We start from the raw sequence: 23,806 nt of genomic DNA, 5'->3' as shown, positions 1-23,806 counted from the left end.
AACATCTTTTTGTACAGCGTTACTCAGTTTTCCAAGACCTTTTGAACGAGGTATTACTCGACCCATGTTCCCATTTGACATTTCAAAGTTACCCCCCGTTACCCCCATTTAGGGGGGGCGGGGAGGGGTACTTTTGGCGGAATTGGTTTTCCCCCTTAGCAATATATAACGTGTACTTGAAACATTTCTTCTATGTTTTATCATTTTTCAGATATTTCCGTGGATTAATTAAAATGGCCCACCCTGTATATATATATATATATATATATATATATATATATATATATGTGTGTGTGTGTGTGTGTGTGTGTGTGTACACAGTGTGTTAATTAAAATACTATATATATTTTTAGAATAAATTAATGCCAATGTACGGACAATATAGTGCGGCGTGCACGTATATGTTGTTCTTTTTTATGCACATGGAAAACAAGCATTTTACAAAATCTATTGACAGTCCCCTATTAAATATTTAAACAAAGAAACCAACAACATGGCAAACACCACATCTTTTTCGGCAGATAGTCGACCTTACAATATGTCCACCTACAACACCGTCTAAAGGATAGAATTTTCATGTTTCTGCTTCAACGTAGTTTGTTGCAGTGGAAATTGCGATTTCGGGTGATAGTCCATCTTGCTGGTAGTTCAATGGAACACAATCAGTGGTGACAGCATGGTTTTTCATAGGGTAAGTACGAAGGTACAAAACCAGATCAACTCTCTGTATCACTTCTAAGTAGTACTTTCCTATAACATATTTCTAATATATATTCGTTTTGTGTCGTGTTCTATTATGCCAGGTACTTTATATGTAATATATAAAAACCTTTCCATATGTGCGGAAGATTCAAGTGGGGTATTAATTAGTACATTTTTAAAAAAAATTGCATTTCCACTTCTCTTGGAAAAGTTCTGTATTCTTAAATAAATATGAAATTAAATCAAGGGAACATAAACCTCCTTTGGTTAATTAAGTATTTATTTAATTCAAAAAAATTACAATTCTCTATGCTCAGTAGCGAGAATGTGGCGTTTTCGAGAAGTCAGTGATGAGTAAAAAAAAAAAAAAGACTATATATACATACATATCTTGCAAATATATAATTTCGTTTGAAACGAGATGAAACCACATTACACCATCTATATTTCGTATTTATTTCTCAAATTTTCAATGCGATTATATCAAATAAAATATAAGAAACACTCACTATCAGCCGGCGAATCGGACTCCCAAAGACCGGTCCAAGGCGTGTTTTTCGGCACATCATAGTTTCTGTGTTATATAGCTTGTACTTGTACTGAAAAATTAAATAAATCTTCAGAATAATTTATTTTCATAAATACACATTAACAAATTATTTTCAGAACTTACTTCTTGAACTGGTAGCATGCATATTTAATAATGAAATACTAATCTAGAACTCAATCACCCATATTTATTTATTTATTTATTTATTCGTATACGTTTCAACGACTCCTTGTCGTGATTATCGGTATGTGTCTACTAAGGAATTTTTACATGGATTCGTGGAGTCGCATTACTGGTAAGTGTTCAGTCCGTTGAAAAATCCTTTGTTGACACTGTAAATCAGATAATAATAATAATAATAATAATAATAATAATAATAATAATAATAATAATAATAATAATAATAATAATAATAATAATAATAATAACGGAATAATTGTTAATATTCTGTTCTTTCGGAAATTCTAACAAAGATAATAATTTTGATTATGGGTGTAGAATTAAAATAAGTGGTCCTACGGTTGCCACATTTTGGTAAACCTAAAGCCGGACACAATTATCGAACACATGCGGATCTCCGGTTCTTCATTCCCGTATTTGTACAGTCAGTGACAAAAGTTCTTACCATTTGGTACAATTTATTTTATTTATTTATTTATTTATTTATTTTGCAATCACCAGATACAGCTCAGAGGGCATTTTTCACGGGATATCTAACAACAACAATAACAATGGAAAGGATTTGGGAAGGTATCGGCCAGGGCCTGTTTAGTAGGTAACATCCCGGCATTTGCCTGGCAGGACTGAGGAAAACCCTGGAAAACCTCAGTCAGGATGGTCGGCAGCGAGATTCGAACCCACGACCTCCCGAATGCGAAGCCAACGACCTACCACTTGAGCTACTTCGCTCGGTATTTATTTTAGGAATAACAGTAGTATGGCTGGAATGTACTGAGAATTACATTATTTTTAATTTACTGAAATTGTCCTTCCATTCTGGAATTATTTACGAAACTAATTACATCAAATGGACTAATTGTTTAAGCATAACAGAAGGAAATACATATATTCATAAATGAAAATTGCAATGGAAATTTAAAACATGTAGCGTCGCAATGTTAGAACTTTTGAACTAATCAAAGAATATCATTAGAGATGATTTCACTACTGCCAACATGAAACATAGGGGGTCGCGGTAGCTCAGTGGTAGAGCATTCACCTCTGGAGCTTGGGGCAGTGACGTGGCGTGACACTTTGACGATTGTTACCGGTTGCTGATACCACAAGTAACTCTTGTTTCTCAATAACAGAAAATCTAGTACTCACTTTTTCTTTCAGAGTATCAACCATTTCAAACTATAGGCATTGGCAAAGGGGTCAAATCCCACTTCATTTACTCTTGACCTTTTTGAACAATGTGACTCTTCAGGTTCTTTCATTTTTTTACTAAATATTATTGAAAATGTTTCTCAATGATCTTAGACATTTTTCAAACTCAACTGTTTTCTTTCTACAGTAACCTACATCATGAACTTTCTTTTATAAGATATTGAACAAGATTTCTTACCTTGATGCTATAACAGAAAACAGTTCAAGTAAAAAATTGAAGTCAAAACTTTGAAATGTTTGATAGAATTTTGCTACACAAACTCTGGTTTGAGAGTCCTATTCGTCCGTTTTATCCATCATGGATTTAAAGACTCCTAACAGTTCATCTTTAAAGACATACAGCACATCATTTACCCTACTTCTATAGTTCCATACCCTGTGTTTGAGACTGTTGGGATACTTTTGTTGACTAAATAATCCAGAGCATTTGCTCTTTTTGAAGACTTCGAGGAAAAAGAAGCAAGTTCCAACACAATTAAAAAAAAAAAAAAAAAAACTTATACCCTTTTCCAGTAGCGTAACTTGAAGCTTCAGTGCCCCCGCAACCTAGTTATGCGCCCCTAGTTTCGATATATTTTGCGACCCTGGAGCTCGTGCGCCCCCCCCCCCTCCGCCACGAGGGTTGCGGGGGTGCTATTTACGCCTATGCCCTTTTGTATAATCAACGGACTTTTCTAAAACTAAATTAAGTCTATGGGCATAGGAATGAAAATATAATTAACAAGAGGCTGCAGTTCCGTACCTCACCAACCATAACTGGAGTGTCATCGTATGTTTGAGCAACAAGTTTTCCGTATTGAAAATTAGTCAGACAGTCAAACTGCGGCACGATGAAGACGATTGCACAGTTCTTTTTCAACACATCAAACTGCATCAAAGTGCAAATTCAACTAGTAGGCTAGCGGCTAGAGTTGGAAATTTGTTGCATCGAAAGTTTTCTATACTAAATTAAAAACAAAATAAATTCAACTTAATTAGCATAAATCCTAAATAATAATAATTACTCGAATTGGAAGGAGCGCGGGCAACATCTCTGCTCCGCTCTAATTATTACTATTCCCCCTTGCTCTTAAAACAGTTCCCATATAGCACAATGTATTTTATCGATAGACATTTCTATATATTTAATGACACTTCAGGGACTGACAATATCTTTGCTCCTTCAAGCATGAGATAACCATCTAAATTTATATATACCGTTTAAACAGAAATAAAATCTCAATTTTTTAAAACAAATAATGCCCGTAAGCTCAAATTAACATTCAATGAGAAACTTTATTTTGAACCAAAGTAAACCTATATTAATTTTTTGTTAGAATATCCTATGGAATATATTCTTCTTGTTCACTGTTGCTGTATTATTCAAATTTAAAGATAACGTATTAACATACAAAAGTCGTGTAAAACTGATAGATTAACATATAAATAATGCACTGGAACATCAGTCTCACAGTAGCACGTGTTAAATGCTATCAGTATGAAAAATCTGCTACTTATATTTGTCCGAAATTGTATGCTGTTAAGACAATGAAATAACCTTATGAATACTGAAATTACAGCCAAGTTTCTATCCTTAGAATGGGGAAGCAAACGAAACAGTATAGTAGAGTTACCGCCCGCTCGAACCTCTACAGCGAGAGGAGAGCGAATAGACTCCTAAGCGGGCGGTGAGTAGAATATGCATGTTGATGATATTCTAGATTCTCCTTGTTTTGACAGGGAACGTTCCTATTTTTTCCTGTCCCACTCAGCCGAACGGTAACATAAGGGCTATTCCGAAAGTCCAAATACGAGCTCGCAGGATGCTTCTGGCTGGCACGCTAAAAGGTGCTTTTGGAGTGAACGAACGCTATCGGGGTTCGCGTTACCTCTGAAATCTGCGGTATCAACAACAGTATGCTCCTATTTGGTGTTGGCATGTTGCATTCGTTCACAATGTAAATGAAGCATAGGCCATCCAAAATTAAAAAAAAAAAAAAAGAAAGAAAAAGAAAAAGAAAAAGAAAAAGAAAAAGAAAGAAAGAAAAGAAAAGAAAAAGAAAAATGTAAACATCTTCGCATGTCGATAATGAAATTTGAAACCATATGAAAACAACGAAAAACTGTAATATTTTTACCGTTACCGCCGGTAACAGCGGTAATATGCACTACACGTCTCTGGCTTGGGGTCCCGTGTTCAATCCCAGCCCCCGCCAAGTGAACTTTGTGGTGGACAAACACCGTGTGCGTGGGTTTCCTCGAGGTTCTCCCGTTTCCTCTCGCTTTCTTTATTCCACCATTTCATTCATTACTCATCATCACCGTCTCCTTTAGCCTAATCGGCATAACCGTGGGACGTAAAACTCAAAGATTTCATTTTTCTTTCAACATGAAACATTTTAGTGATAGAACTAGCCATCTCGATAGTCATAGGTACACATCGCGAATCAAAATTTACAAATGCCATTAAAAATTTCTGTCCCATATTTTGTAAGTGTTTTGGATAATTTGGCGTCCCGCCATATTTTGTAAGTGTTTCGGATAATTTGGCATCTCGCCATATAATGCATCCCTATCTGTCCCATATTTTGTAACCGTTTTGGACAATTTGGCATTTCGCTATATTTTGTAAGTGTTTTGGATAATTCGGCTTCCCTCACATAATACGTCTTTATTTATCCCATATTTTGTGAGTGTTTTGGATAACTTGGCATTCCATCACATAATGCGTCCCCCTTAAAGGATACAGATTGTGTGATACGAATATCCTTCAACTGACTTATCGGAGTAAACAGTCACATTAGTGTTTTTCTTTCGAAGAAGAGAAATCAACTGTTAATGTGAGTTCACGAATCAACGTTAAAAAAAAAAAAAAATCCTTAATAGACACGTACCGAGGATGATAAGAACCTGTCGTTGAAACGTACACGAGTAAATCATAAATGTAAGTGTTTAAGCATTTCATTTTACTTTGAAGACATTTTATATTTTCATTTCATTTTATCTAGTCTGCTAGACTTCTTCGCTGAATTAATAGATAATACAATATTGACATACATATAGTTACCACAATATTGGAAATATCTTAACAAAAAGCTACTATTCTGATTAGTATGATTCTATTAGTAGCCAAACATCCGATGGTGATAAACTGTTTTTAACGCTATCAAACACACTGAGCGGGGGGCGCGGTGGCTCAGTGGTAGAGCGTTCACCTCTGGTGCTTGGGGTGCCAGCTCGCGCCGTGTGGCCTTTGTGGTGGACAAACATCGTGCTCATGGGTTTTCTCGGGGTTCTCTCGTTTCCTCCCACTTTCTTCATTCCACCATTTCATTCATTTCTCATTATCACCGTCTCCTTTAGCCTAACCGGCATAATCGTGGGACGTAAAACTGAAAGATTTCATCTCATTTTATTTTTAAACACACTGAATCAGTTTTTCCCCAATTTACACATGAACTTGAAGTTTGCGCGTTGCTCGATCTGTGAAATTGCGCCGACTGATAACAATACACTCAGCTGTACTACTTGTACACTACCTGTTATGACCTGTTCATTCTTGTCAATTTCATAATTAGGCAACCTACAGACTGTAGTGTACAAGATTCGTTGTGATGGCATCACAAATGCTAGGGATGAGCACGAGACGAGTCGAGACAGGATTTTCCAGACAAAATTCGAGTCGAGACATCACTTTTACAGCACATTTTCGAGTCGAGACAGTCGTGCGCATCCCTAACAAATGCCAAAACTACAACAGCATTCCGAGAACGTTTTGACTTCCCCTAGTAACTTATGAGTTGTTTCCAGAGAAACAGTGGATCAGTCTTCATGCATTGCAACCCTCATTTGCGTCTGCGATGACGAAAAAAATAATCTGTGGCCAAGGGCGCCCATCAAGGGGGGGCAAGGTGGGGCGATAGCCCCCCCTAGAGAAAATTGTACTTCAGAATATCAAAACTCCAATAGAATTTTTACATTAGTTACAGCAAAATTTGAAACTATTTTTGAAACGTCGCTTATACTTGCATTCCCTTGGAAACCATAACATGGTCGCCCTTGTCTGTGGCGGACTGGAAGCTCTAACAAGCAGCAGAGTCATGTGTACACCACGTGAAGGAGTTTGGTTTCTATGGCATATTATCTCCATTAATATTGAAACTGGAAGTAGCAGTAGATTTTATCGCTTCTGGTTTTATAGAAAAAGATTACAGTAGAAATCGAACATATTTTTTGTCACGTTTGACAGCAGAAAACGGCTTCTAGACATCTATTGCCGTTTTTACTCTACAGCGATCAACGTAAAAACCGGAAGTTGGTTGATTTCTACCACTTTGTCCAGTTTACGGAGGGTTAAGTGAGAAGATAATAGCTAATCTTAGAACGCAAAATAGATTCCAAGAAATCGCTTATCTCTTATTGCTTTTCATCTAAATTGAAATCGGATCACCGTAGTGTGTTTCATATCTCAAAGCTTCCAGAATTCAAAAATATGAAAAAGACGCGTCCAAGTACGTCAAAAGGCCCTTGCGTAGCGTAGTTGCTAAAGCTTTCGCCTTCGGTGCGAGCGGTCCCCGTGGGAGCACTCGATTGAAAAAGTGTAAAACGTTTTTTCAGGCCAGCTATTCTCAATAAGGTTTTCCTCATTCACAGCAGGCAAATGCCGGGATGGTACCTAACATAAGATTCCAGGCCGCTTCCTTCCTTCCCTTTCCCCGGACAGTGTGCTCGCCGAGGAACGTCATCCCTCAAACGTGACGGGTTAACATGGCCATCGATGGCAAAAGCCCCGAATCTAAATCCTAAATCCCAAATACGTCTATAGCTCAGAAGATGGAAATGCTTGCGAAACCATTTATGTATCCAGCAGAATCCAAAGTCAACGCTTATCAGCTCTTTCATGGCCAACTATTTCTGTACGCCGAGATACCAAGGATCGACACTGTCCTTCAGGAATAGTGAGCAACGTTCCCTTCTGCGAACTTAACGTTCGCTAAACTGGAATTTACATACTGCGCGTACGTTACTAGTATGTTCTCTTCGCACAATTTCACATTTCAATTGTTATTACCTAATAAATATTGTATTGCTGATGTTAGGGATAAATTACTACTAGCCCTAGCTAATTGCAGTAAGTCAATTTATAGTTTAACTGTGCATATGGAAGATTTGACTAACGACAGAAATTGATGCATGTTTATAATAATTAGTTGAAGTTACCATTTATTGTGTCTTGATTTTCTAAACGGTTTCAGTAGTTTCGCCTGTCATCTTCGATACATTTGGAGCCCTTACTGAAAAATGAACTCCTTTATCAAAATGTGGTCTTGTACTTTTGTGTGCACAGCATACGCAGAGAAAAGCTTAGTTTGCCATTTTTAAGGTTTCACAGGATATAGGAGTCCACTTTAAAAGCTTCTGAAGAACAAGTAACCGTTATTGGATCTATGACTTCATCTTTCTTCAATTTTGTCCATACAAAAGTGCTTGAAAACGATTTTTCAAGAAGGACTCCAAAACCTACTGAGGATGGTTCCCGAAACTACTGAAACCACTTATGAAAATTATAGCAGGACGCAATAACTGGTAAGTTTAACATATTACTATGGATATAAAAATCTAATTTCAAGTCCTTAACTTTGGTATTACCTCGTGATTCGCTGTAAGAAAGAAATCTTCATATGAAAAGTTTGGATACACTGTCATTGCAAGAGGTATACCACTTTGCTCAATTCTTTCCGCACTTAATATTTTTAAACAGCCTGGAGCACTGAAATATAGGAATAATACTATAGAGTAACCAATTAAAAAAAAAAAAAAAGTCGTCAGTTACACAAAACCATGTAAGAAAATAGTACAAGCAGAATTACTAAATAGGGTCTACAATTCCAAAGTTACATTATGGGCTTACTTAGGCATCTAAAACCTATTTTATATCATGCAATTTCTACTTCTAAAGTACTTACAAAATAAAATTGTGCTGTTTTATAAGCAAACTGCTTGTAATTTTGCTATTCTTAATGGAAAAAATCTATGTGACTTTTATATATTTACTTTATATAAAGGCAGGGCCGTATTTAACATTTTTGCCCTCCCGGGCCATTAGAAGATGTCATCCCCTCAATATCAATGTTTACCGCCAAATTTTTGTAATTTTCAAAATTAGAGTCCGACAAAATTTTGCCCCACCAGACTATAGCTTATGTTTGTGCATGCGTAAATAGGGTTTTGTAGATTCCTTGCATGCAATAGCGAATATACGTTGTAATCATGCTGCAGATACAAATTTTCTGGTAATAGAAAATTTAGGTAGCAGAAAAAACTTTAAAAATAAAGAATAAACGAAAGTGGTCAACTGAATAGGTACAGAGTAAATCGTGTATTTCACCGAAAAAAAAAAAAAATTATCCGATCCTCTTTTAAAGGGCCTACCCGATTGTAATGCTGTGAACAGACTTTGGGGGAGATGGCTGAAATGCAGTTCAAATGTAGAAGAGACTGTGTCGATTCTATATTCGAAAAGCAAATTGTCCTAAAATGGATGGAACATAGTCAAAAAATACAATCATTAACATTAATACCAATGGAAAATCAATGAAAAACCAATAATTCCTCCACTTATCTCAAAAACCAAAAGAGACAGATGACTGAAATTGTTCAAATGTACAAGAGATTATGTACATTCTATATTCCAAAAGCAAATTGTTCTAAAATAGATGGAACATAGTAAAAAAAATCACGAAACATGAACATTGAAGTCAAATCAATGAAAAAAAAAATGAAGTTGTCCACATTTCTCAAAAACTATAATAAGATGGTTAATTGAAAGCTTCTTGCAAAGACATAGTGAAGAGCTTAAAAATTATGTATAGCACGTACGGTAAATATGGATAAACATTGACAAAAGTCAAGTTGTTTGAGTAAAATCAACAATAAAGATAAAATATAAGTATCTTCTTCGAATTACCCAGGGCGTCCCACGCGGAGGTTACGTGCTTAAAATATCTCACATCTAGATTTGGAATCTCCAGACTCGATTTAGCACGTAACGTAATTTTTGACCTGATCACATGACATAGTCTCGTGATTATGGCAAACCGAATAGGCTCTTTCCCAGCTTAAAATAGCTTCCTGGTATTGCTCCCTGTATAGTATTACTTCAAATTTTCTTTATTTAAAATAACTTAATTCAATGCCCTACTTAACCTACTATTAATATGGTCAAATTGGTCATTTTAACTTGTTCACTTATTTAAGTTACTTTTGCTTTCAATGATTTAGAGTAAAACCTTTAACCCCTTAGTTTAAATTACTAAACAAATTTTTGCAGCAGAAGTTTATAATTAACAAATTTTATTTATTCAACCAAATTAGTTATATGAATTAACATTACTGATAAGAGTGTACGGAACACAATGTAATATTAATTATCTACTAACCTGAATAATGTTTCTTCTAATTGTATTATTTTTATCTTCCAATATTTCGAACACACTATTCGGACATTCCTTCTCAAGATCACAAGGCTTAAGTCGTTATTCTTGTAGAGTCTTCACATTTTTATTGTATTTCAACAGTGGTATAACAAATATATAGATTTTTAGCGCACTAGCTAGTATTTTGCTTTTAGGAATTCTTTTCTCTTAAAAGTGACAACAGTCGCTGTTCGTCTGGATAGATGCCATCTTTAAGAAACAAGGGTTCCTAAAACCAAAATACAGATTTTAGTAACAGCTAGTGCACAAGTTTTTAAAAATTTCGAAACATAAAATCTTATCTATGTGTTTAACTTAACATTCCTACTGGAACAGGTAGACAAAAATACAAGGCCTTCACTCATTATTCCATGTTCGTACACTTCACACAGTTGGCGATGGATTTCAATTAGCTTGTAGTTTTTTGCCAACAAAAACCTAATCAAATCACAGTACGCACCTCACAAGAGACGGGATTTTCTATTGCAGCGCATATTGTAACAAGTAATAGACAGTAAGGGCGTCACAGTTCCCTTGCTATCACAGCTGGATGCGTACTGAATGTGGCAACGTTCTGACAGCAAGATGGCGACTCTAGCCCCGCCCACTGGTAGGCCAAGACGTCTGGTACTTTCTGGACAGCCCTCGTTTTTTATTTTATTTTATTTTATTTTATTTTATTTTTTTATTATTATTATTCAACTGTTGAAATATAAGAACAATGTGAAGATCACAAAGATCACGACTTAAGTCTTGTGGCCTTGAGAAAAAAATGTCTGAATAGTGTATCAGAAACATTGGAAGAAAAAATAATAAAATTGGAAGGAGCATTATTCAGGTTAGCAGATAATGAATATGTTAATTATCACTTTTAATTCCTTACAAAAAGTCAGAATTCACTTTAATTTATGTAAAACAATGCAAAGAAATTAATTTTAAAGCAATTTTCAACTATTAAATTAAATCTCCAAGTAATGAATTAACCGCTCAAATAACTGATTTTGAGTTAATTTATTCGTTAGACAATCTTACTTATCATTCAAGAGAATTAAATTGCACTTTTACATAACACACTACAATAGGCGTGAAAATCATCACCTGGGCAAAAGTCAAAACCCAGATTCGAACCTTGCATTTTTAGTACGATTTCATAAAAGCATTTTATAATTATTAAGAACTTATTGAGATCTGTTATTTAAACTTCAGAACACTTATTTAGTATCGATGACAGTTTGCTCTACAAATTTAGTAAGTAAGATTCCAGTGTTCTTTATCAACCAAATTACTAAACTACCTTTTTCTTAAGAAAATCTTTTAATATAAAGATTTTGATATAAACGAAACTTTTCATTTTATGAAAAGAACAAAATCATTAATTTTTAATGTACTGAAGTTCTGCCACTGTTACACGAAGTAAAACACAAAATGAATCAGTTATCAAACAACGAAGTGCAAATCAAAATGAAACATTTTCCGGAATCAGGAAATACGTTTTACGGAATCTAATTCCAGACACTGTGAAAAAAGTGACTGGTTTCTATTCAAATTATTAAACGCCTTTATAACTACACAATGATGATTCCATTTAGAAAATTGTTATCTTTATTCAACTTTACTTCAATATTAGCAGAAGAATAAATGTGTGTGTTTCAGTCTGTCTAAAATTTAAGTTATTCCTTAAACCAGGGTTTCTCTACCTGGGGGTCCCAAAGATAAGCTGAAGAGAGAAATATAATTAGAATCTAATACCGAAAACTATTTTTAAATATTTTTTTTCTGTTAGGCATATTTTTATTTTTATACATACTGTTAACAACAACAAAAAACTAGGTCCACTGAACATTTTCAACAGGGTGGAAAAAAATCATGATTTTTTTTAAAAAAATCATTTTTGTGAATTTTTTTGATTTAAATCGATTTTTTTGATTTAAATCAAATCTTTCTCCTCGTATAATACAAGTCGCGAACTGAAGAAAATGCATTAAGAATTAGTATTAAATGCTAATTATGCAATTTAAGTGAAAGTATTGGGGTTGAATTTTGAATTATCCCCAATTGTTAACCTATGTCAATCCCAAACAATGTTTCTTAATCCTTTTAAATTATGGCTCTTTTTACAGGTAAATTATAGACTTTCAAAACTTTTTTTTTTTTTTAATTTTGATCCTCTCTGGATTCCCTTGTGTTAACGCACGGATCTCAAAATCAACTGGGAAATACTAAGGGGTGTACTAAATGTGTACAAAATTTCAAGCTTCTATCTTGAGTAGTAAGGGTGAGGAAACTATTTAACAATGAGCTAAGAACATTCCCACAATGCCCCAGATGACCCGGATGTAATATAAAAATTTCCTCAGACACCACTATTTATCCTAGGATCATGATTTGTACATTATTTTCTTCAGAATAAAACAAATTTTCAAACGGTACTCTTCAATGGTCTCCATCATGTATTTGGGAAGGGGGGGGGGGGGTAAATCACGAAAAAAAAAAAGGAATATTCTGTTAAAAATACTTTTTTTTTTAATTTTACATGTGGACCCCTCCCCCTGTTTTAAGGCAGAGATCTGAAACAAATCTGAAAAATACTGAGGGGTGTATTGTGTAAATGTGCAAAATTTCCCCAAATACCCCAAATTCCCGTATAAAACAAGATCTCAGGTAACAGTTTCCTGAGGCATCCCTATTTATCCTAGGAGCATAGTACGTACATCTTTTTCTTCAGAATAGAACAGCCTTTTAAACGGTATCATTCATATGTCTCCATCTGAGACGGGAAAATCACGAAAAAAGCTATTTTTTGTTAAAAATATCCTTTTATTTTAAACATTTTTGCCCCTCTGGGCCCGCTGTTTCCACGCAGAGATCTGAAAACATTGAAAATTATTAAGGGGTGCACTAAACGAGTGTGCAAAATTTCAGTCTTCTGAATGCAAAATATAACCCACCAAATAATAATAATACGCATAACAAAAAATATCTTTTTAAATTTATGATATCACATACTATGTCTCAACGCAGAAAGGCGTGAAAGCATATGTAACGTGTTCTAAAATGCCTCCAGTCTTGAAGAAAACGAAGTAAAAAGCCTTATTGCTACTTTTTTAATCGAATAATGAAGATTCTAAACTATCACCTAAAAATAGGTGATATAATTTAAAAGGTTAAGCATTAAGGAAAAAGTACAGCAACGTTTATCAAAATGACACTTTTTTCACAAAAGTTACTGATATTTGGCAGGGGCTTATTTTTAAAAACTCAGAACTAGCTTGAGGTATGAAATACATAAATTTCGCCGAAAATTATAAAATTAAAAAAAAAAAAAATGGAGAGGACCCCTCTAAATACGCCCTATTATCTGGGAACAAACAGACACGCACAAAAAAGAATTTTCGTCTTAAATGTCGATGGTGATTTCCCCGTTGGAATAGTTAACGATTTTAAAACCCAAACCCAATGCTACGAAAAGAAGAAAGCAGGATTGCTCCGTTACCTGTTCAAAACGGGATTTTCCCTAATCGTCCTCTGCATGACATGTTTTCATACTATACTGTACATTTGAGTCTCATTGTATTATGATTATTAACTTTCATAATCGAAATAACAGAACAGAAACTGGATTTTACTTATTTTCACTTCAAATTAATTTATTTTGGAATTCGATTTAAATCAACGATTTTTATTTAAAAAATCAAGTGATTTAAATCTTGATTTAAATCAATCCACCCTGATTTTCAACAAGTACAGAGTTGTTTAGAAATCATTATGAAGAGGTACGGTATGAAACTAAGTATAACTGCATGTTGAAATACCACAAAAATATAAATGCAACAAAACTTGCATATTGAAATACTATTAAAATTGGAAGCTAATGAGATACCTGAGCATAGTGTGATTTCACTAGTGCGGCAATGTCTGGTTCAATATTCGTGACGCACATTGTCATATCATTTAAAATAATCATAAAACATTTTTAACAAATGTCCAAGTTTTTAAACCAAAATTAGAAATCACTTAATTTTTTATGATCTGACCCAAAATTAAGGAAAATTATGAAGTTTTAAAATTTTCAAACGGCTTCCATTTTAAAACAGTATGACGGATCGGATTCTATATATTTGTAATATGACTGAACTGGCTAAATTTGGTTTTAATCCATTCGCTTTTAGGGAAGTTACTGTATCCACTATATATATATATATATATATATAAATGGATTTTACTATAACAGAAATAGATGGGATATCGTAAGATCTCCGCAATAGATATATTAAAAATCTTACCCAAGCTTATTGCAAACCAGAAATTATAAGGGGATCGCTGGCAAAAGAATGGGATAAAATGGAGGTCGTGATAGAAATTAGGTTGAGAACCACTGATTATGAACTTTTTTTTTCAAATAACGAATATACGAGCATATGCCGAATTTTTTCGTATCTTCGCAATAATGTCTGTAGGATTTGTTATTTATACTTGAATTTCTTTTAAATTCATTCAAGACATTGTTACTGGAATAACAATCTACTACTCGATAAAATAAAACTTCTTTAAAAAAAAAAAAACTCATTTGCATGCAATTTCATGAATATAGACAGCACAGCTTATTCCATGCAATGCATTGCGAGAAATACTCGATAATGAAATATATTTAAACAAAAATTCCATATAATTACTCTCTAATTTACATTTACCTTTGATCATAATAAAAAAAATTATATAATGAGATATTGTTATAGTAAAGGAGTTACATGTACCTATTGACTAAGTCGTATTCAACCAGCACCCGATCTTCACCCAACGACAAAAGACGAAGTTGATTAGTTACAGAACTTCTCGCGAACAATATTTCAGAGATTGGTTTATAATGCGAGCGTTGTTTTCCTATATATATCCATCTGGACACAGTGCCTTCCTCTATCTTATACAGAGCAACACACATGCTTGAATCCTAAAATTAATAAGATAACGTAATTAGTGTGAACTAATTTTCCGTCTGGTTGCTCTACCCAAAGGCAGATTATACAGAATGTCCATAAAAATACTATCATTCTTTTAAAGTGGTATTACGTCGCTTTGGATAATCGTATTTAAATGAAATTGTCACATTTGAAAGAAAAACTCAAATGTTTTTACTATAGCTCATAGACATTGAATGTGGGCCCCACGAGCGGCGATGCAGACATCAAGACAATATTCCCATTCACGTCACATACGCTCCAACATATCTAATGAAATGGACTGGATGGTAACACTCTTAAGAACTGCACTTCTTGCAGGTTTTGAGACATTGGGGGTACACAGACACAATCCTTTACGTAACCCCATAAAAAGAAATCACAGCACCTCAAATCAAGTGACCTCGCCGGACACTTGTAGAAGACTTATCATCATTTTCGACACGTCTAATTCATCTCCCTGGAAGACGCTCATTCAGATGCTCCCGAACATGTAAATGCCAGTGAGGAGGTGCTTCATTTTGTTGGAAAATAGTCTTTGCCTTCTTCTTCTTCCAATTATGGAAATAACCAATTAGTAAGAATGTCAAGATAAGTTGGACCTGTGACAGTGGCCACTCGAAAGGAAAATGGGCTACAGATTTGACGTTTCGATATGGCACAAAAGATATTCACTTTAGGGAAGTCTCTTTCAACTTCCGAAATGGCATGCCGATTCTCGCTCCTCCAAATCTTAACACATTATGTCTGTTCACCTTTTCACTAACAAGAAATGTTTCCTCATCACTGAAAATTATTTTTCCTGACAGTTCTTCATTATCCTCCATTAGTACCATAAAATGTTTACAGAAAACCCGTCCATTATTAACACTTTTGACCATTGTTGACATGCACAAAAATATTTGAGTTTTCCTTTCAAATGTGACCAATTTCAGTTAAATACGATTGCCCAAAGCGACATAATACCACTTTAAAGTATGATCGTATTTTGATGGACACACTGTATGATAAGTGAAGCCACTATAGGGCCAACAACGGATGAGAGAAAGTTATGTGTGGAAAACTGAAAATCATGTATATGTATTTAAAGAACTACACTAAGTGTTACATTTATTACTTTTACAACATATGAAAATTACGGAACTAATACGAAAGGATAACATGAAAACCAGGATAAAAGATACCATGTATCAGTTCATTATACAGCTGTTCATAGGCACGCGCCAGTTAAAATCAGCATTGTAACTTCGTTCTTACTGATTGACTCTGATCTACGTATCGCCCACTACGATGCTACTTTCCAGCATCAATGACCCACATTACACTCGAGAAATTAAGACCTATTTACATCATTACTCGGCTTCTACCATATCACGTCGCACATCTAAAATAATATACAACATAATAATGAAAGTGTCTGGCATATTTTTTAAAGCACACTTTTCGAGCACTTGCAATTTTTGTTGGTCATAACAAGGGATTTTACACTTCGCAGTAAAGTGTTTAGTTATATTTATATAATTTGCTCCGTCCATGTCTGGAGACAATCACAGAACTTTAGTGCTTTCAAGTCAGTAGTGATCTTTTTGGTCATTTTCTTAGATGTTGTTATCATCTACTGTACATTTATATCGACTAACACGGTTCTGTGTTATTCACGTTAACTTCTCAATTTAGAAAAGAAAAGAGAGTATTCTTAAAATTATATCACCTCGATTTAATATTACTATATTACATGTAGTAGCTCCAATAGTATTTCATTAAAATTGAGATGTTTAAAAGAAAGCCTTGCAAAAAACTATATATATCTTTCGTTTGTACAAATGTTACTATGCTCCAATTGATGCTATGTATATTTTCTTTCTCCTCCCTTAATATAAAATTTAAAATTAACTAATCCAGACAGAAGGAAGAAATCACTAAGTTGGCAGCTACGATGAAACTACATGGGGAAAAATGAAAGAAAGTCAAAAAAGAAACAATTGACAAGTGGTAAATCAACTTTTGTTCTATCCAAGATAGAAAGATCCTCATCAATAACACAGGAGAATCAAGGTATATGTTTTACTCTACCGAAATACGAAGGAACATTGGTTTCCATTCTGCTATTATCTTCGCATAAAGCCTGTGAAAGCAAAAGCAAAATGGCTTCTTCTCTTTACTACCACATTGATGCATCTTCTGTTCAATGGTCATCCGCGCTATACTAGAAACCGCACTGATGTAGAGTAGAACTACAGGGTGTTTCAAAATGAATATCGGGGTTTTTAGGCTTTGAAGTATTTATTACATTTAACGTATAATTATAAGTAACACATCAAATGAAAAAGCAATTTAAACAGTTTTTGCTACAAGTGTTCAATGTGAGCACCATTCGTTACTACACACATCCAGTCGATAGGCGAGAAAGACCCATAAACTTTCTGCCGGGATATGCACAAAACACATTCAATTTAGGGAAGTCTTGTAGCATCTGTACCATCTCGTGGAGATTTGCTGACCCCATGGAGTTCACAAAGACATTTGTGAAATGTCGATTCATCTCTGAACACGATACGATCCAGAAATTCTTCATCGTCGTGCAGCAATATTTCATTTGCAAAGTTTGCAGTAGACCCGTAGTCTGTAGGCTTGTAAGTAACAACTGTAAACGATAAGGATGTAGTCGTATGCTCCTCCTTGAAATTTCCCACACAGACGGTTGCACTATAACTACAGATTCAGTCTTTGCAAAATGTAAAACACAAAAAGCTTTCTGCTCTCTAGTCGCCATCTTTGCTATTCGCGCTTTCTAACGGGAGACAGAGGAAACAGTGCATGCGCATGCGTACCTACAAAACTGTTTGAGTTGCTCTTTTATTTGGTGTATTATTTATAATTGTAAGTTATTTGTAGTAAGTACTACAAACCCTTAAAACCCCGACGTCCATTTTGAAACACCCTGTACTAACGGTACAAATAAAAGGATATACGTTTGAAATTACGCCTCGAAACATATATTCAACATTCCAATCTACCTAGGTAACAATATTATCACTTTTTAAGGTGACTCTGGGTGCCTAATTGTTTTTAACACTCTGTAGAAGTCACACAATATATGACGAAATATAAATAATATTTTAGTTGGAAGTAAAATCATGCTAGTGTGTTGCCACTAAAAGAATGGTTTATACAGTGTGTCCCAAAAGTAATGGTGAAACATGAAACCACAGATTACTGGCACCAAAACAAGAAAAATGTTTATATGACATATAGTCCGGAAATGGATAGTGGCGGAGATAGACAGCTTCGAATATGGGGGGAAAGGAACTTCACACCTGCCAGCTGAATAATGATAGGAGCTAGGAAGGGGGTTTAAAAAGACATAAAAATCATATCGGCTTGACATGTTAAACACATATTACATAAACACGCCAGAGATTCTCCACACGTCATTTAAAGATTCACCGAATGTCTGTACGGCAGGGGTAATGAAACGGCGCAGTAAAGATGGAAACTATACAGAAAAAAGGTTGTTATTCATGGCACGATTGCACGCACATGTACAATGGGAGTCAAAGCAAAAATCACTTAGCATGGTTGCATAATCTTAGGGGGCAATGGGAAATGGTATACCATATAGAAACCTGCAAAGAGAGGGTAGAAATAAGAACAGGTATAACTAGTCGTGTCATGTAATGAAATAACAGGCAGAATCCACAACGATGTACTGTATCTGTAACGTGGTATCTTACACAGAATAGCACTACAAACTACTAGGTCATACGTGCTAACAATAAACGTACCTACAGAAGATGTTCAAAGTGCTATCCTCCCATATCTATGCAACGTGCTAATCGTGAGTTTCAAATGCATTCCATCACTCCCGGTGTGTTGCGTAACTGTTCCAAACGTATCTTCAATGTGGTTTTGTAAATCGGCAAGTTCCATTTTCTAAGTCTGAAATTCCTTCCCCCTCCCCCCATTCGAAACTGTCTATCTTCGCCCCTGTTCACTTCCTGATTATATGTCATATGAACTTTTTTTTATTGTCTTTGTGTCAGGAATCTGTGGTTTCATTTTCCAATATTACTTTTGGGACACCCTGTATAAAGATTAATATGTTTAATTTACTATAGCTCGATACCTTTATAGCTAAATGTTCGGAATCATCTGAGAAAATTATTTGCGTGATTTGTCCTTTGCAGTTCTCAAATGGAGGCCTAATAGGTCTTAATTGTGTTGTATTTAGAATCCATAATAAACCGTTCTCAAGTCCAGCAGCCAGATACCAAGCTGTAACAGAAAATTATTGGATAAATTTTTGTTTACAATCTACACTATATAGCTGAAATAAACTGATGTACTTTATGTATACATAACACAAGAAAAGACTTAAAACAAACGGATAACTGAATGGAATCAAAGCTGTTTATCAGTAACACAGTGTTAGATGCTCGAATTATTATGGGAATGACAAAACAAAATAAGTCTCTCTTAAGCATCCTTTTCTTTACTACGCTTTTACTCTATAGTTCATCAACAAGCCTGTTGGTGGTCAGAAAATTACGTGTCTCTGTATCGTCTCCTCAATTTGTATTTTAAACCAGTGATGTCCACATGATCACCGATTTAGTAATATTTTTGATAAATATATAGAACGATAATCATGCCTGTTGTTCTGTATGATTGCGAAACATGGTCGCTTACTCTGAGGGAAGAACGTAGACTGAAAGTATTTGACAAAAAGATCCTAAGACGAATAGTCGGACCCAAAAGGAACGAGAATGGGGAATGGCAGAAACTTTATAAGGAGGAACTACGTAATTTATACGGTTTACCAAACATTGTTAGGGTAAGCAAGTCTAGGAGACTTAGGTGGGCAGGTCATGTACCTAGGATGGAAGAAAGCAGGAACGCTTTCAAAGTCTTAACTGGAAGACCAAAGAAAACCATATTCACGAAGAAATTAAATGTCGACTAAAAGCAGGGAATTCGTGTTATTATTCAGCTCAAAATCTCTTGTCGTCGCGAATTCTGTCGAGGAATTTGAAGCGTAAAATATATAAAATGATAATCACACTTGTTGCTCTGTATAGTTGCAAAACATGGTCGCTTACTCTGAGGGAAGAACTGAAGATATTTGAGAACAGGATCCTGTGACCGATATTCGGACCCAAAAGGAAGAAGAATGGGGCATGGCAGAAACTTCATAACGAGGAACTACATAATTTATACGGTTTACCAAACATTGTTAGAGTCATCAAGTCTAGGGGGCTCAAGTGAGCAGGTAATGTAGCCAGAATGGAAGAAAGTAGGATCGATTTCAAAGTTTTAACTGGAAGACCAATCGTAAAACGACCATTAGGAAGACCTAGGCGCAGATAGGAAGACAATGTTAAGATGGATCTCGCAGAAATAGGGGTTCAAAGTAGAAACTGGATCCAGCTGGCTAAGGATAGAAGTCCGTGGAGAGCTTTTGTGAACGAGGCATTGAACCTCCGTAGGCCTCATCCGACCCGTGGATAGAAAACATTTATTTTAATCTAATTATTTAGTTTTTTAACTCCATATTTACCAGAAAGAATGTAGTCGACTTTGAATATACCTGAGTCAAGTATTGAATTTAACCGTGAGACTGTTTTCTTTAACCTTTTGGTTACTGTTGCATCTGTTTGAGGTTGTTATATACAAGGTGCTGCAGTATTTAAACTGTAGCTTCCTATTTAGTATTAGGCTTACTAGTTAGGCCTGTCTACACATGAACATTATACTATGTAAGTATTATATGTAACTACACATCAAGCAAACGACTGTCAGCGGTATACTTTAACGTTCTCGGCAGCATTTTCTTCACATTGTTGGTGCTTATCAACGATTTTGAAATTTCAACCCTACCGTGGATCTTCAGATAATGCAACTTGTATCGTACTGTAATTGTTGCAATAGGCTGTTCCAAGCAGGGGTTGAGCTCCACCGTCACTCCACGGTTTTTCTGAATTCACTCTACTGTCCTTTCAACGATCACTGTCACCAGGACCGGCCCTAGAAAATTTTCCGCCCCGTGCAATGGTATCATCCCCCCTTCTCCAGAATGAACACATCTTAAAAACCATGATTTTAAGTATGCTACTCCATCATGAACAACAAAGGGGAGGGAAAGAGCTCTCGCACTCAGAAGGCCTAAACATTAGAAATACAATCTCGTTGTGTCTATTTTTTTCTTTAAATAATAACCTATTATGTTAGTGAAAGATAAAACAAACACACCTGCAGAGGAAAGATGGTAATCCTTTTTATACAATTCAATATCGAGCTTCAATGTCAATATATCAGTTTGCAATTCAAATGAAACTAGCTCTTTTATTTTTATATAGTGATTTTCCTTCTAAACCTGTTAAATTAAAAAAAAAAAAAAATTGTTTCCACCTTCAATGATAAGGAACTTGTTTGCGACAAAGACAAGACTAGTTTTCATATCAAAACTGTAATAACTAACTAAATGGAACAGGTGTTCGACTATTCGCTACTGTTCGAGAATTGAGATCTTATATTTGACAACAATCAAGCAATTCATGCTGGGATTTGTTTGACCATTTGCTTTAGCATTGTTCATGTGACCTTAAACTAATGCGACCTTAACATGATCTATGAATGTAGTATTCAAATAGGTCAGCTTAGTAAATCTAACTACTATCTTCATGAAGTCTGTTTTCAATAGGAAATGTTTATTTTACATAATAAAGTAATGACAGATTTCGCCGACCCTCGAAACCTGCAAATGCACGTATTGCACATACGGTAGACCCGGCCCTGCTAACACACTATGGTTCGAAATTGGTTTTGGGTCTTTATTATCAACATCAAACATCTAGTAAGATGATTCTATGACCGAATTTCAAATGCAATCACAAAGCGAGACGCACACACAGAAAAATTACCGTAACAGGCAACAAAATAAATGACTCGTGGAGTCCAATTTCCAAAGAACTAAAAAAAGGTGCCTTTACCCTCTCTGTATATATTTCGTATGTTGTGCTTTATTAAAACCAGCGTTGACTTATTTAACACACCATATACACATAAATATCAAACCAGTCCACAGTGGTTCAGAACGATCAAAAACCTGGCCAAAACCTATAACCGTTTATAACAATGTACAAAATGCTTCTAATGCCTCAAATATGTGGAAATTGTATATTTATAGTACTAAGAATTAACGAACACGTTCATCGTTCGGTTGCACTAGATTTATCTGCAGGAGAGAGTTAGCAGGAAATGTTTGCAAATACTGATAAAGTACTGCGTATTGGTATGCATTACATCAGTACACTCACACAAAAAAATCTGCACTACACTGACACATACAAGTCTTCATTACACTCACACACATAAATGAAAAACGAGAATTGATTTTGTCAACCACATTTGTATGTCAATCATCACTGTCAATATCGCTGAATGAAAATGGAATGCCTTCATTCTTTTGGTTGCTGGATGCCGCGTTGGCCCCTTCTGCTTCACGCTCCGACGTCTTTAACAGCAGTCGTCCTTTACGTGAGAAGCAACGTCTTTTCTTCCCGGTAGTCATGTGCCTAATACGCAAAAGAAAGGGATCAGATGTAATAGGGACGATATGCAGCATATCCTGATTCGTAATAGTGCGAGAGAATTTGCGTGAGTGATCTTTCCGAAATGTTTGTAAGTCTTTATTCCGTCCCTATTGTGCCTCTTCAGAAAACTGAACTATTGGTAAAATGGCATTCTGTAGCCGATCCATGAACAAGAATTTTATGGACACTAGCAGACACATAGAACCAACTGTAAAGATGAACAACGAGTTCGTCTCCAGTGCATAACTGTCAAAGGCGTTGGGATCAATATCAAGTCCAGAATTGATTACAGATAGTATCACCGAAAAACGTATAATCAGTTGTTCAGATCTCCCCATTGTTTGCGAAGATCGGTGCGAGTCCGCAAAACATCTTCTAGCAGTGTTCCCATCTTTGCTTGTTCCACGGCCTTCTGCTTTGGGTCTATCACATTAAGGCCTATATTTTCTCTAAACTGATTCCGAAACTCATGTTTTCGTGATTTCAATAGTTCCTTGTGTTTCTTTCGAACTTGCCGTGTCTTGAAATCGAGTCTATATACAATATAAAGGAGGTACTGAAAAAAATCGTATGTACGCATGTAACACTGACAATCCAAAGAGAAATGTGGATGTGTCTACGTCTTTCATAGAAACTCTCTCTAAATCGTTCATTTCTTTGGGAGATGCTTTGCAAAAATAACAGTTTTGAAGAGATTTGTTGTTCAGGAGTGCATTACAACTTTCACATCTACCATAGTGAGAATGAGCTCGTGATGCACAGTAAATTGGAATCCACTGACATTCACAATTGATAGGTGATCTTGAATCTGCTGTTCGATGCACTGGACTCATTCAACTTTTTTCTACAATAAAGCCTGCGATTTAATTTCTGCACTGACATCTGAAACAGTAATACTCTCATCTGACGGGTAACAACTTTCTTAGCCTCGAGTAATTGGTGATAACTTGGATAAATGTCTGAGTTGCGTGTTTTGGCACTAATATGTAGACAGTTGTACTGGCTTTTGGTTAACTTACGATCGAGAAGCAATGCAAGCGCCCTTTCTTTGGTGCACGGTTTGGGTAAAATGCTCTAGTCCTTTGCGCTCCTAAACGCTTGTCTCATCTAACGAACTCTAGTCGAAGTTGTTTCTGTCACCTCACGAAGTACTTTTTCTGCATC

The 23,806-nt window shown here is 35.4% G+C and overlaps 1 protein-coding gene across 2 annotated transcripts in view; it reads right to left on the bottom strand.

Moving 5' to 3' along the window:
- The window catches only part of LOC145694399 (cilia- and flagella-associated protein 251-like), a 142,513-nt gene that overhangs the window by 47,466 nt on the left and 71,241 nt on the right, over positions 1-23,806 (bottom strand). For both annotated transcript variants that reach the window (XM_081770578.1, XM_081770579.1), the window contains 4 exons: positions 19,177-19,325; positions 14,850-15,043; positions 8,270-8,390; positions 1,212-1,301 (listed from right to left, as the gene is read on the bottom strand). In XM_081770578.1, the coding sequence (XP_081626704.1) occupies positions 1,212-1,301; positions 8,270-8,390; positions 14,850-15,043; positions 19,177-19,325 (554 nt within the window). The remainder of the gene's footprint in view (positions 1-1,211; positions 1,302-8,269; positions 8,391-14,849; positions 15,044-19,176; positions 19,326-23,806) is intronic.

This window comes from Thermobia domestica, chromosome 9 (genome assembly GCF_964235325.1).
Source record: "Thermobia domestica chromosome 9, izTheDome1.hap1.1, whole genome shotgun sequence".
NCBI classification, from domain to species: Eukaryota; Metazoa; Arthropoda; class Insecta; order Zygentoma; family Lepismatidae; genus Thermobia; species Thermobia domestica.
The sequence above is the reverse complement of the archived record's forward strand: the minus strand, read 5'-3'. Positions and strand labels throughout refer to the sequence as shown.